This window comes from Gallus gallus, chromosome 15 (genome assembly GCF_016699485.2).
Source record: "Gallus gallus isolate bGalGal1 chromosome 15, bGalGal1.mat.broiler.GRCg7b, whole genome shotgun sequence".
Classification (NCBI taxonomy): Eukaryota; Metazoa; Chordata; class Aves; order Galliformes; family Phasianidae; genus Gallus; species Gallus gallus.
This window is the reverse complement of record NC_052546.1, coordinates 7,098,019-7,109,193: the sequence shown is the minus strand read 5'-3', so window position 1 is coordinate 7,109,193 and position 11,175 is coordinate 7,098,019. Positions and strand designations below refer to the sequence as shown.

Here is an 11,175-nt window from a genome sequence, read left to right as displayed (position 1 = left end):
CCATGCTTGATTCTAAGTCGTGCCTAGCACTGTGCATCAATAGCACCTGTCTTGCAGGAGCGTTTAGGGGGAGAGATTAATCAATGTCTGTGAGAATGCATTCTTACCCAGAGATAAATGATGCTCCATCAGTACGAAACGCTATTCTGGTTGTTAATTTTGCATTGTGCACAAATGTGGCATCTGTAATTATCTCGAGCAAAAAGAATGCTCTGCTGAGCAGGATCCCATCCCCTCTGCACTGCGAGGGAGGGACAGGATCAGGGCTGGAGAGGGAAATGAAGTTCCTGGCAGCACCTCCTGTGTGTATTGGGTACCCAGTGCCTGGGGCTGGGCTGGGAAGGGCTGGTGAAAAGTCTCATGCTGCTTACAGGAATGGGTGACGTGAGGAAGATGCAGGACTGTACCTTCCATGGGCTCCTGCACTTCACTGGCTTGGAGCTGCTTTTCCTGCACGTGAGCGAGAGCCAAAATGAACGTGAAATCAGGATGGTCTTCCCCCAGGAATTCTTCTTCAGGCTTCACTTGGTGTTATAATGATCCAATCAATCTCAGGAGGCTGCAAATACTTATTAATTAATGCAATGATTGGGTGATTTGGCTGTCATTATGGCTGTCTTTCATGGGGAGAAAGAAAAGCATGTTTCCTCCTTGTTGTTTTAGTGCCTGGCATTCTATTGGCACGCCACTCCTCCGCGACAGAACACAATGTAAGAGCAGGGTGACTCACAGCCAAGGATTTGTATTCAATATCAGTTCAGATTACATTAGCTTTGCCTAATGCCTTAGCAATAAAGTGACTCTTCATTGTATAGCTGCAATTCATTTCGGCTCCTGGGTTGGTAAAGAACAAGCAGCAGTCACACTGCACACGTGCGCCCTGTGCTGGGAGCGATTTGCTGGGCTGAAGGGAACCTGTGTTGAGTGGTCAGCAGCAGCCCTGCGGCACCCACAGCCTTAGGAGCACCATTTGGGTGAGGGTGGCTGAAGCACTGAGGCCTGAGCTCCTCCATTTGACTGCCCCTGCTGCCAGAGACGAGGCAGCAAAGTCAATCACGCTCCTGTAATTACTGCGTGATTAAATACAAAAGTAATTCCTTCACACCTCCGCACCCCTGCTTTATTGCAGGAGAGCCCACGCAACAAATAATGGCTTTAAATAATGGCTTTCTTCCCCGGGAGCAGACTCTGGAGAAGAGTTTCCTGGTGCTGTGCTCCTGCCCGCCCTCTGATGCTGCAAGGTGAGTTCTTCGGGGCTGTGATGGCACGCACTGCCTCAGAGACAGCCTGGTGGTTCTGCAATTCAGCTGTGAGTTCTGCTAACACAGGAGTGCAGCATTTTAGCTGGGAGCTGCAGTGATTTCCAACGTTGTCCATCAGCCGAGCGTGCCCTGTGATGAACTGAACTGTGCTCTGCTTAATAAAGAGGTTGAAGACGCACCATCCTTTGCAAGCTCCTCCCCTCCAGCTCAGGGATTTGGGGTGAGCCCAGAAGCCAAAAGAGCCAAAGGCAGTGCTGGAGCAATTCCTCCAGGGCCTCGCCAACAGCAGGAGGTTCTGTACCTGCAAAGTCAAAGTGGTCACCCCTGTGTGGCCGCCACTAATGCCCCTAATCGCTGTCAAATCCTCAGGGATTTGCAGGCTGGGCAGAGCCTAAGCGAGGCCCATGGGGTGGGGGCAACCCCCCAACCCCCACACTGCATGGCCCATCATGGATCCGTGCCAGCACAGCTCCCTGCTGCTGCCCTATGCTCCAGCAATTGCTGAGCATTGCGCTGCTGTGACCCAGCAGTGATATCACTCTGCACTGAGGGCATGAGGCCACGCTGTTGGGGGATTTCTGAGCATGCTTCTTGGTTAATCCCTATAAAAGTGAGAGCCAGAACATGTCCTCACTCTTCCCACAGTAATTCAGCTTTGTTAGCACCGGTCACAAAATTAGAGCGGGGTTGCGGCAGCAGCAGCTCTCAGGGCACAGTGCACCAAGTGGGATACATCAGGAGCAGGGATCTGTCCTACTGAGACTTCCCATGGCCATGACCATCCCATAATAGGGACAGACCTGTGTCAGAGGCTCAGAGGCTGCATAGGGCAGTGAGCTCTCCAGAAGCATGGCGTGTCCAGGACCCCCTGCAGCATCCCCACATCCTCAACCCACTCCATCTTCTCCATGTCCCGCATTTCCACGCTAATTAAAGCTGCTACATAATTCCCCGCAGCCACCCCACTGCGCTGTATTATTCATCAGAAAGCAGGCAGCCCTGACAAGCTGCTCTGTGGTATTAACAAGAAAAAGGATTAATGGGCTGTTGGGAGCTCCCAGGACCCTCACGGAGGATGTGCTGCTCTTGGGACCTGGTGTAGGGCCGAGCACGGGGACACATTGGCCCTCAGCCAAAACTGCCCCAGGAGCTGCCAAGACAGGTGGGTGCTGCACATCAGCCAGGTGTTCCCTTCATTAGCCAGGCTCATCCCACAGCTGTGATCCAAGGGATGGCAACCCAAGCACAGGCAGTTTCTCACACTGACCCTGCATGTGTGGTGCGCCCACGGCGCATGGCACAGCTGCAGCAGGGAGTCCCCGGCTCCAGGATGGAGGCACAGCACACCAACAGTCACCAGCAACGCGATCTGCGGGCTGGCCAAAGCCTTCTGTAGCTATGGTAATGAACTAGCATAATTCACAATTATAATGTCAAATTTAAACCCAGGGCTTGAGTGAAAAGATAAAAATATCTCTTTGCTCGTGGGATCTCAATATTATTTGCTTAGCTATATTGGGAGCGGAATGCGCTCTCTAACATCAAGCAATCTCTCTGAGATTAAACACTTTTCCTCCATTTATGCACGTTTCACCCTTTTATGGTTTTATTAAAATGCTGGCTGCACTTTCAATTAAGTGAATCCCTTTTGCGATTGTAAGCGCATTTTATACGAATAAATAATTAAATTTGAGGGCTGTTTGGGGCTCCAAATCGTGATCGGTGATGATCGAGTAGAAGGGTTGGAGGGGTGCAGGGCTCAGCCCCGGCACAGGGGAGGGCTGGATGCAGGGCTGCAGAGCTCAGCATTGCTGCCCCACCGCCTGGGAATGGCACTGCGATGCCCTCGGCGTATTGCAAGGCTGAAGCTCTGCAATAGGAATGCAAATGAACCTCGGTGTGGTTATTTTCTTCTGCTCTTTTTCTTCTTCCCTTTACATCCTCTGTCTTTTCCAGGGCCCCCTGACGCCGGGACGTCACTCTGGAAGGGTTCCTATTGTGGAAACTTTCTCACCAGCTGCTTTGTGATGTGCCTCACAAGCACAAGGCCCTTTTGCTGTAATTAAGCTCTGGCTGTTCTTTCAGGGCTGCAATTCAAAGAAATACATCACTTTCAAGTCAGACGAGCAGTTTGACAGCGAGTCGGGGAGGAACAACGCTGCTCTGCGAGAGCTGTGGCCGTGCTGGGCTGCGCTCTGCTGTGCCACGCGGCAGCGCGTCCTCACACAGCCTCAGAGCTCCCCGTTGCTGCAGAGCACATCCCCACGCCCGTGTGATGGTTACCTGCAGGGGATGGGACACGTTTAACTGGCAGAGAGGCTCTGTGCACGGCAGCTGTGCACGGTATTACCTCGGTGCATCCAATAGGCGTGAAATTGAATCCAGCAGTGCCGGGTGAGCTGGCAGCAGTGTGGACGTGGAAAGTCCATCCTCTCTCTCCTTGGGGCCACCAGCAATGGATGAGCCCAGCAGCTCCATGCATCCCTCTGCCAGGCTGCAGCGGCTGGCCAGGGTAAGGAGCTGCCCCTCTGAACCTCTGCAGTGCCACTAAGAAGAGTGAAGTATCAAAGCAGAGCATTTCCAGAGGCAATTGGGATGGAGGCATGGGGGGAAAGCAGCTTATTTGTTTGGAAAGAAGCTTACATGCCCTGCTTATAATTAGGAAGTATTATAAATGTGATTCCCTGACTTCTCTGAGAGTGTAGAAGGGGACCACAAAGCATCTCCCAGCTACCAGAGCCTGTTGCTTCTTCTGCACAGGGGGAGGATGGGGACCTGGGAGCCAGCCCCAGTGCCCCCCGTGGGAATGGACACCCCTGTCCTGATGACCCATGTAGGGCAGCACACGAGCTCACATCTTGCAGTTCCCAATCCATTAGGGAAGGGAAATGTCAAGGCAAGAGCCTCTGACAGTACAGGAACAGCCAGGCCAGCATCCATTAATGCCACAGTCAGCAACAGGATGGATATGGACACTGTCAGTCCTGAATTATGGGCATCTTGCAAAGGAAGGAGCTCTTTACAGAGCTCATTTCTCTGATGGATGCTTGCAGAAGGCACATCCATTGGAAGAAAAGAGCACGTTTTAATTATGTTAATTAGAAACTTGGCAGCCTCTATCGCTTGGTGCTCCTTTGTCTGATCTGCAGGCACCTCCCTGCCATGCGCCAGCCCCACTGGAAGCACTGGGACTCCCTGTTCCCCCCAGCAGCACATAGGGTGATGCACCCACCCACCTCCAAGGGTGACACATGGAGATGTCCCCAACCAGGGGCTCCTGGAGCCTGCAGGAGCCCCGAGATGTGCTGACAGCACCACATTCAGGCAGTACAAAGAACAAAGCAGCGGCTCTGGGATGAAGGCAGCTGAAATACGGGGGCAAAGAGAATAACTCTTGTCATCCCACTGCAGGCTATAAACTACCCCGCGCCGAGACCTGCTGCTCTGCCCATTGGTTACGTGTCTGCGTGCAATAGGGACGGTACAGCTAGCAGGCACTTTGCACCCTGCACTGTGCAGCCGTAGATTTATTGCTGGCCAGAGCTGACAGATCGCTCTCTCACTGCCCGTGAGAACAGATCTCTGCTGCACTGAAGGTTTCAAGGGCAAACAATTCTCCGGACTCAGGTTGAAAATCTCCAGTCCAAGCGCTGTTTTTTCCTGCTAAAGGATGTGCAGAGCCATTTCAAGTGACAGAGCAATTTCCTTTGTGTCCTGCAAAGCAAAAGCAGAAAGAAGAAAAAAAACGAGCCCTGTATATTATTACACACAAATCTGCTTTCCTTCTGCAGGTTTAAATAGCAACAGCTTAATGTTCAGCAAACACCGCAGCAGCATGGTGTAGTAATTCCAGATACAAAGCTCAGTGTCAAAGGAATCATCTCTGCTGCCTCCGCCCAATAATGAGCAGTTTATGCAGCCCTTTGAGCACATCGAGTTATTTACATGTAGTGATGTTAGCATAAGAATGAACCGCAAGCTGACACCTCACCCATCCCATATCTGTGGGTCAGACTTCAGAGAGCAAACCTGGGGACAGCACTCACAGCAGCACTCAGACCAGGAGGCTCATCAGGGAGAAGTCAGACTTGATCTTGGAGGTCTTGTCCAACCTTCACGATTCTAAGTAAGTTCTCATCCCTGCCAAGCTTGGCTACTGCAGCTTAGTCAGATCTTTCCCAGAAGTTTTTGTTCGAGCATAGTATTAAAGAAATGTTCTTACAAGATGGAAGGGCAGGCTGCAGAGATCTCTCTTCCAAACTGCGCAATCTGTGCTTTTTCTTTTTGCATTTGAAAGCACAGAAGGGAGCGCAGGATTTCTGTAAACTATTTTTTTCCCCTTTGAGTTGCCTGCTTTATGCAGGGAGGACTGGAGAAGAGATGTCTTTCACTTAATCTGTGAACTTGCAGGGGCTGTAATGATTACACAGTGTGCTGCAGTTCAGCGTGCCAGTTTCAAGGGAAAAAAAAGGATTAAAAACAACAACCGTACATTTGTTTCTGAACGGGGTTGCACTGAGCTCCAAGAGATTTCAGCATGCTCACAGAAAACGTGTTTCATGGGTGCTCTGCAGGGACTGCTGTGAATGTACTTCAGTGTACTCCAAAAGCAGGACCCTCGCTTCCCAAAGCACAGTGCAAGGCTGGGTAAACATCTGAAGTGATTGGAATGGCACACACAGTGCTACCTGCCACCCTGAGTGGCTAGGAATGCCTGTGCAGATGTGTGCATGGGGATTGTCACCTTGTGCCTGGGACGCAGTGGTGTATCGGTGTGTGCTGCTGGCACTGCAGCGCTGCTGGGAGAGAGAAAGTGCTTACAGAGCACATGGGAGCTGAGCAAACTGCTGACGGGAACCCAGAGACGAAGGTTTCGCATTCATCTGTGACAAGGAAAATGTTTCTTGCTGCCATGGTTTGGTTTAAATTAGAAATGAATGGGAGGAATCCAAAAAGCATGACCGAATGCTGAATACTGCCCCATTTGCCTTTCCAAAGGCCGCCCAAAAGGTCACAGGGGGCTGTGTAATCCAGTGGGAACCTTTCAGCCCGGCACTGACGGGAAGAAGAGTGCTGCATACACCTGCATAGTTGTGCCACAAGCACCCCATAGACGAGTAAGTCTGGGGTCTCTTCTAGGGAAGAGGATTGTGATCATAAGAAGAGCTGGTCAGGAGCAAACAGAGGGTATGGAGGGAGGTCCCTGCCTACGGGTGTACTTTGAGAAGTAGAGTTGGGAGCACCCTGCACCTCTCCACGTACCTAGTGACACTGCATGGAAATGCAAGGCAAGGGGAGGCTTGGGGTGAAGAAGCAAAAATTTTATTGTGTAAAAACCAAGCAGACATGGGAATACAGCCTCCCATTGCAACAGGTGCTGCATGCTGTCCTTCACGGGAGTGGGATGTGGCCAGAAGATGTCCCAGCAGGCAACGGTCATGAAACCACAGATGTGTCTGGCTTCAGTTACGAATGGAATTATAAAACTTCAGATAAAGACTCAGCTTCTGGAAACTAAAAATAGAAAAAAAGCATATATAGCGAGAGCTCGTACTGTGTGCTCTTCAAGGTGCAGCTCAGTTCAACTGGCCTTCATGCTCCACTCCAGCTACTGCATTTCACACCAAGACCCAAAAACATCCTTCAGCTGTGTTGCTTAATTCTGAGCACTGCTACAATGGAACAAGGCACCTTGGGCAGCCAGGAGACTGCAGGAGAAAGTGCTGACCCCGAGAACCCCCATGGTGAAGCAAAACAGAGCAGGAGCGTGCAGAAACTCTGGCGTGATTATAGCCAAAAGTCTCATCAGCTGTAAAACTCATGACTTTTGGGGAGCTCCTTTCAGTCCCTGTTTGAATGGCATATTTCCTATCAGATGCCCTTCCAAAAGAAGGATGGGATTCTGCCTGCTGGCAGCTCCTCACTTGTGCACTGCACAGAGTCCAGTTACTGCCATTATAGTGACAAAGTCTGGGAAAAGTGGGACATTGCATTATGCAAATTTTGCTTCCTGGAAAGAAATGTTTTATTAACACGCGCTCCCTTCTTTTGTTGGCTTAGTCAATTTGGTCACAGCTTGACACCCAATAAGTTCGTCTAAAGGCAATGGTTTTACAAAATGTTTTCCTAATCTATTTTAAACACTTAATTACAGTTGTGGCGCATTCATTAGGGACTTTGCTTTCAAACCTGGATTGCAGTAATAAATCCTAATTCTCGAAGTGTCAGTTGTAATCCGAAAATTGGATCCAAGTGGTTGTCAGAGGCAATTGCTAACTACAGGACGCAGCCCGACTGGGAGCTGGAGCTGTTTGCTGCGGAGGGGGTCACCTTTGGTGTCCAGGCTGGAAGCTCCGGACCCAGTGGACAAAGGGCTGAGGGCTGTCTATGGGGCTGTGTGGCAGGGCCCAGAGGACACAGCGCCAGGGGTACAGTGTGAGCCCAGGCAGCAGCTTGGGGATAAAGCGGCCATCACTGCTCTGAGCTCAAAGCACCCGGGGCTCGCGGCTCGGTGCTGTTACCTCACTCTTTTCCCAGGTACTTCCTCATGATGCTGCTCACGTCATCCTCCTTCCCCTCTGCCTCTGCCCGGTGGCTCTCCCCGCTGCTCTCAGTGCTGCCCTTCCCACTGCAGCCCTCCCCGTCTGACCTCCACGGCCGCTGCTTGACACTGTCGGCACTCCTGGAGGAGAGGATGGATCCCGAGGAGAGGATGGAGCCTGAGGACGAGGAGGAGTCGGAGCGGTCCCCGCCAGGGGCCAGGCCAGGCTGTGCTGCACTCCTGCTCCTGGAGGATGCTGAATCGCCCACCACGGCCTCGTCTTGGAAGCGGACAGTCAGGGCCCGGTGGCCGTCCTTCCTGTCCCTGCCAGGCTTGGCCAGGCTGCTGGTAGAGCGGGATTTGCGGATGGCCGGGAGGAATTCCTCCAGCTCGGGGCTGGCTCTCCTCTCAAAGCCGAGGGTGGGGATCTTCCAGGCACAGGGGTCTCCCCCCAGCCCCTCTCCCAGCCCGGTGCCCGGCGAGGCCCAGCCCGCGGCCTGCCCATCCTCCTCTGCCGATGGCTCCAGGCGGCTCCTCCATGGCCTAGGCCCGAGCAGCTCGGGGCCGCCGAGGGACAACAGGAGGGAATCGCAGGAGCCAAATTTGGAGGATCTTTTCAGCACTGGGGAGAGCGTAGGCTTGCTCGGCTGCTGGACCAGGCTGCGCAGGCTGGAGGAGCGCGGCAGGCTGCTGTCGGTTCCGTCGCTCACCCCAAGCAGCTCGGTGCCCGCGTCCCCCAAGCGAGGCCTGCTGCGCCGCAGGGCCGCGGCTCCGGTGGTGTGGTAGATGGGGAGGGCCGAGGTGTCCTCCGGCAGCGGGCCCTGCTCCCGCTCCACCACCCTCCTCCTGCGCAGCTCCCCCACGTAGTCAGAGAGCGCGGCCGAGGCGCTGGGCAGCGGGGACCTGGCTCTGGGTTTATCCAGCGGGCTCGTCAGCTCCGTGCTGTCTGAGGGAGGTTTTCCATATTCCCGTCTCCTCGTGCTGAGCAGAGGGCTCACAGCCTTCCCCACGTCTGCAGCATCAACGGATCTCGTGGTGCTCAAGGAGGAGCCCGGCCGGGTGGCTGCGGGCTCTGTGGTGTCTCTGCTCCCCCTGCACAACAGAGTCCCGTTAGTTTAAGTCGCTTTAATGCCATCCAGCAGGGGCTAAAAGCTGATATTTGCATGGTAATCTCAGAAAAAAACTCTTATTGCAGCATCAAAAAGTTCAGCAGTGCCTGAAGATTTTGTCTTTAAATAACTCTGAGTAAAACAAAACCGGCTAACTGTGGCATACAGTGTGTGGCATCATCCGCTTTAACTCTGCCAAAGCAACACACACCTCCAAGTGTCCTTTCTTCTCGTCATATTATAGCAATATATAGGATTTGTTTTCTTTCTGCCTAAGCCAAATTTATGCTCACATTTTATGAAACCAACTCATTGAACAAACCAAATGCTTCTTAACGTTACTGCACAGTGCTCCTCCAGATAGCAAAAACCACAGGGAAGTGCAGGAGCAGCACAAAGGCCGGCCCTGGGCAGGGCGTAGCAGCAGAGCTGAGGGATGAGCTGCTTCCATGCAGGGTCTGCCCTGCAGAGGGGCTCTGAGGACAGCAAGACAGCAGCACATCTACCTGCTAGGCGGCACCAGGACTGCCCTCTGCCCACAGCACATGGTTTCACCCCTTAAGCAAATGCAAACTGGGGAAAAATCTGCTCGTGGAAGAGCAGCTGTCAGAAGTGAGCAGAAGTGAGAGTGATCGTGTAGGGTGGGAGCTCACCCTGCAAGCAGCCGTGATGCAAACGTCATGGTGTGGGCACCGCGCGCTCATCAAGGGCGAGCCCCACCACCCACTGGCACTAACAGGACTGTGACCCAGAAACACGCAGCCTTCACCTCAATGGGCTCACAGAGCCTTCTGCATGATGCTACCCAGGGAATGGCATCAGCTCAGCACAGATGGCTCTTGCTATCAGGATTGCAACTTTTACGGAGTGCAGACATGGAACAGCAGAAAGGGCAACAACAACAGCAATCACCAGCATCACAGCACGGCTCATACCTCCACACTGAGCTCAGCAGGTCCATGGCCAGGACCAGCCATGGTCCTGACACCAGCCCTGCTCCTTGGCACTACAACAGTGACACCACTCCCAGCCTCGTGTGACAGGGATGGTGATAGAGTGGCTGCATGGTGGGAACAGGGGCACTCCCTCCTTCCCCTGGGCACTTCTGGTCCCTCACCCAAGTGTCCAATGGCACTGAGTAGCAATTCTGGGAGAGGAGTTGTGGAGTGTTCCCACAGCAAATGCCCTCTCATCTCAAGGTGCCAGATCCTAGTGCACGCTGCAAAAGGGCTTTCTGCACCAAGCCTGTTCCTGTCCTCATAGAGCTGGGGAAGGGCTGCAATCACAGTGGCCTCAGTGTCACTAAACCTCAGGTGTGACACTTTGCACCCTCACACCTTCATCTTTCAGCTTGAAGGGCTGAAAAAATGTATTTTCTCCCTGTGCCACTGCAGGGAAAGGCGAAGGGCCATGCTGCCAGGGCACATCTGAAACAAAGAAGCATCTCTGTAGAGCTATGCGTGGTGTAATTTTAGCACAGCGATAGCCAGTTACTATCTATAGGCTGCTCGCTCCCAGCCACGTGCCGGTTAGACCAGGAACATGGGCGCACACGAGCACTGTGGTTGGTGTTGGGCACAGGGACCGCATCAACACCCCCACCAAAGGGTCAGAAAGCACCAAGGGGACCCTGAAACTGGCTGCAGGGAGCAGGCTGCCTAGGTCTAAGCTTGTCTGGTACCAAAAAGAGGGAAAGAGAGAGGAAAGGGCAAAGTGAAGCAGCAAAACCCAAATACAAACAAACCTCGGCGAGCCCAGCAGGAGTGTAGGAGCAGCCATCAGGTTTTCCATCGGCAGTAATAAAGCATCCTGCCCAGGGAAAGCTTGGGTTGCCATGGGAACGGGGTGACAGTGGATAATCCTGGTGACAACACCGGACGAGCTCCGAGCGGGCTCTGCTGACCCGTGAAATAATTTACATGGAACTGAAGACAAACTCCATGGCAGGGGAAGGGAAGCAACTGCAGGAGCAACGGGATAACAGAGACACTCTATGTTCCCCCAGCCCCCGTGCCCGCAGCTCATCAGTGGGTCTGAACTGTTTGATTATCCAATGCAAAGGGAATTAACCACAGTTTTAATCTCGTGGAACACAGCAACCTCCAGGACTCACCCGCACCGCTGCACCCAGCGTCCAGCTGATTAATGGCTTCAGACATTTTGGTAATGCTGGGTTTTAGGATCCTAAATTGCATCTTACCTAAATAGCTAGTGTAATCCTTCAGAGAGAATTTGTATGGAAATTGTTCCAATCATTCTCCAT

The 11,175-nt window shown here is 52.8% G+C and overlaps 1 protein-coding gene across 1 annotated transcript in view; it reads right to left on the bottom strand.

Moving 5' to 3' along the window:
- Positions 1-6,568: 6,568 nt before the first annotated feature.
- The window catches only part of MYO18B (myosin XVIIIB), a 45,246-nt gene continuing 40,639 nt past the window's right edge, over positions 6,569-11,175 (bottom strand). Inside the window, exons 43-44 of the mRNA XM_025155534.3 lie at positions 7,784-8,895; positions 6,569-6,776 (exon numbers count right to left, since the gene is read on the bottom strand). Coding sequence (XP_025011302.2) covers positions 7,785-8,895 — 1,111 coding nt within the window. The 3' untranslated portion in view covers positions 6,569-6,776; position 7,784. The remainder of the gene's footprint in view (positions 6,777-7,783; positions 8,896-11,175) is intronic.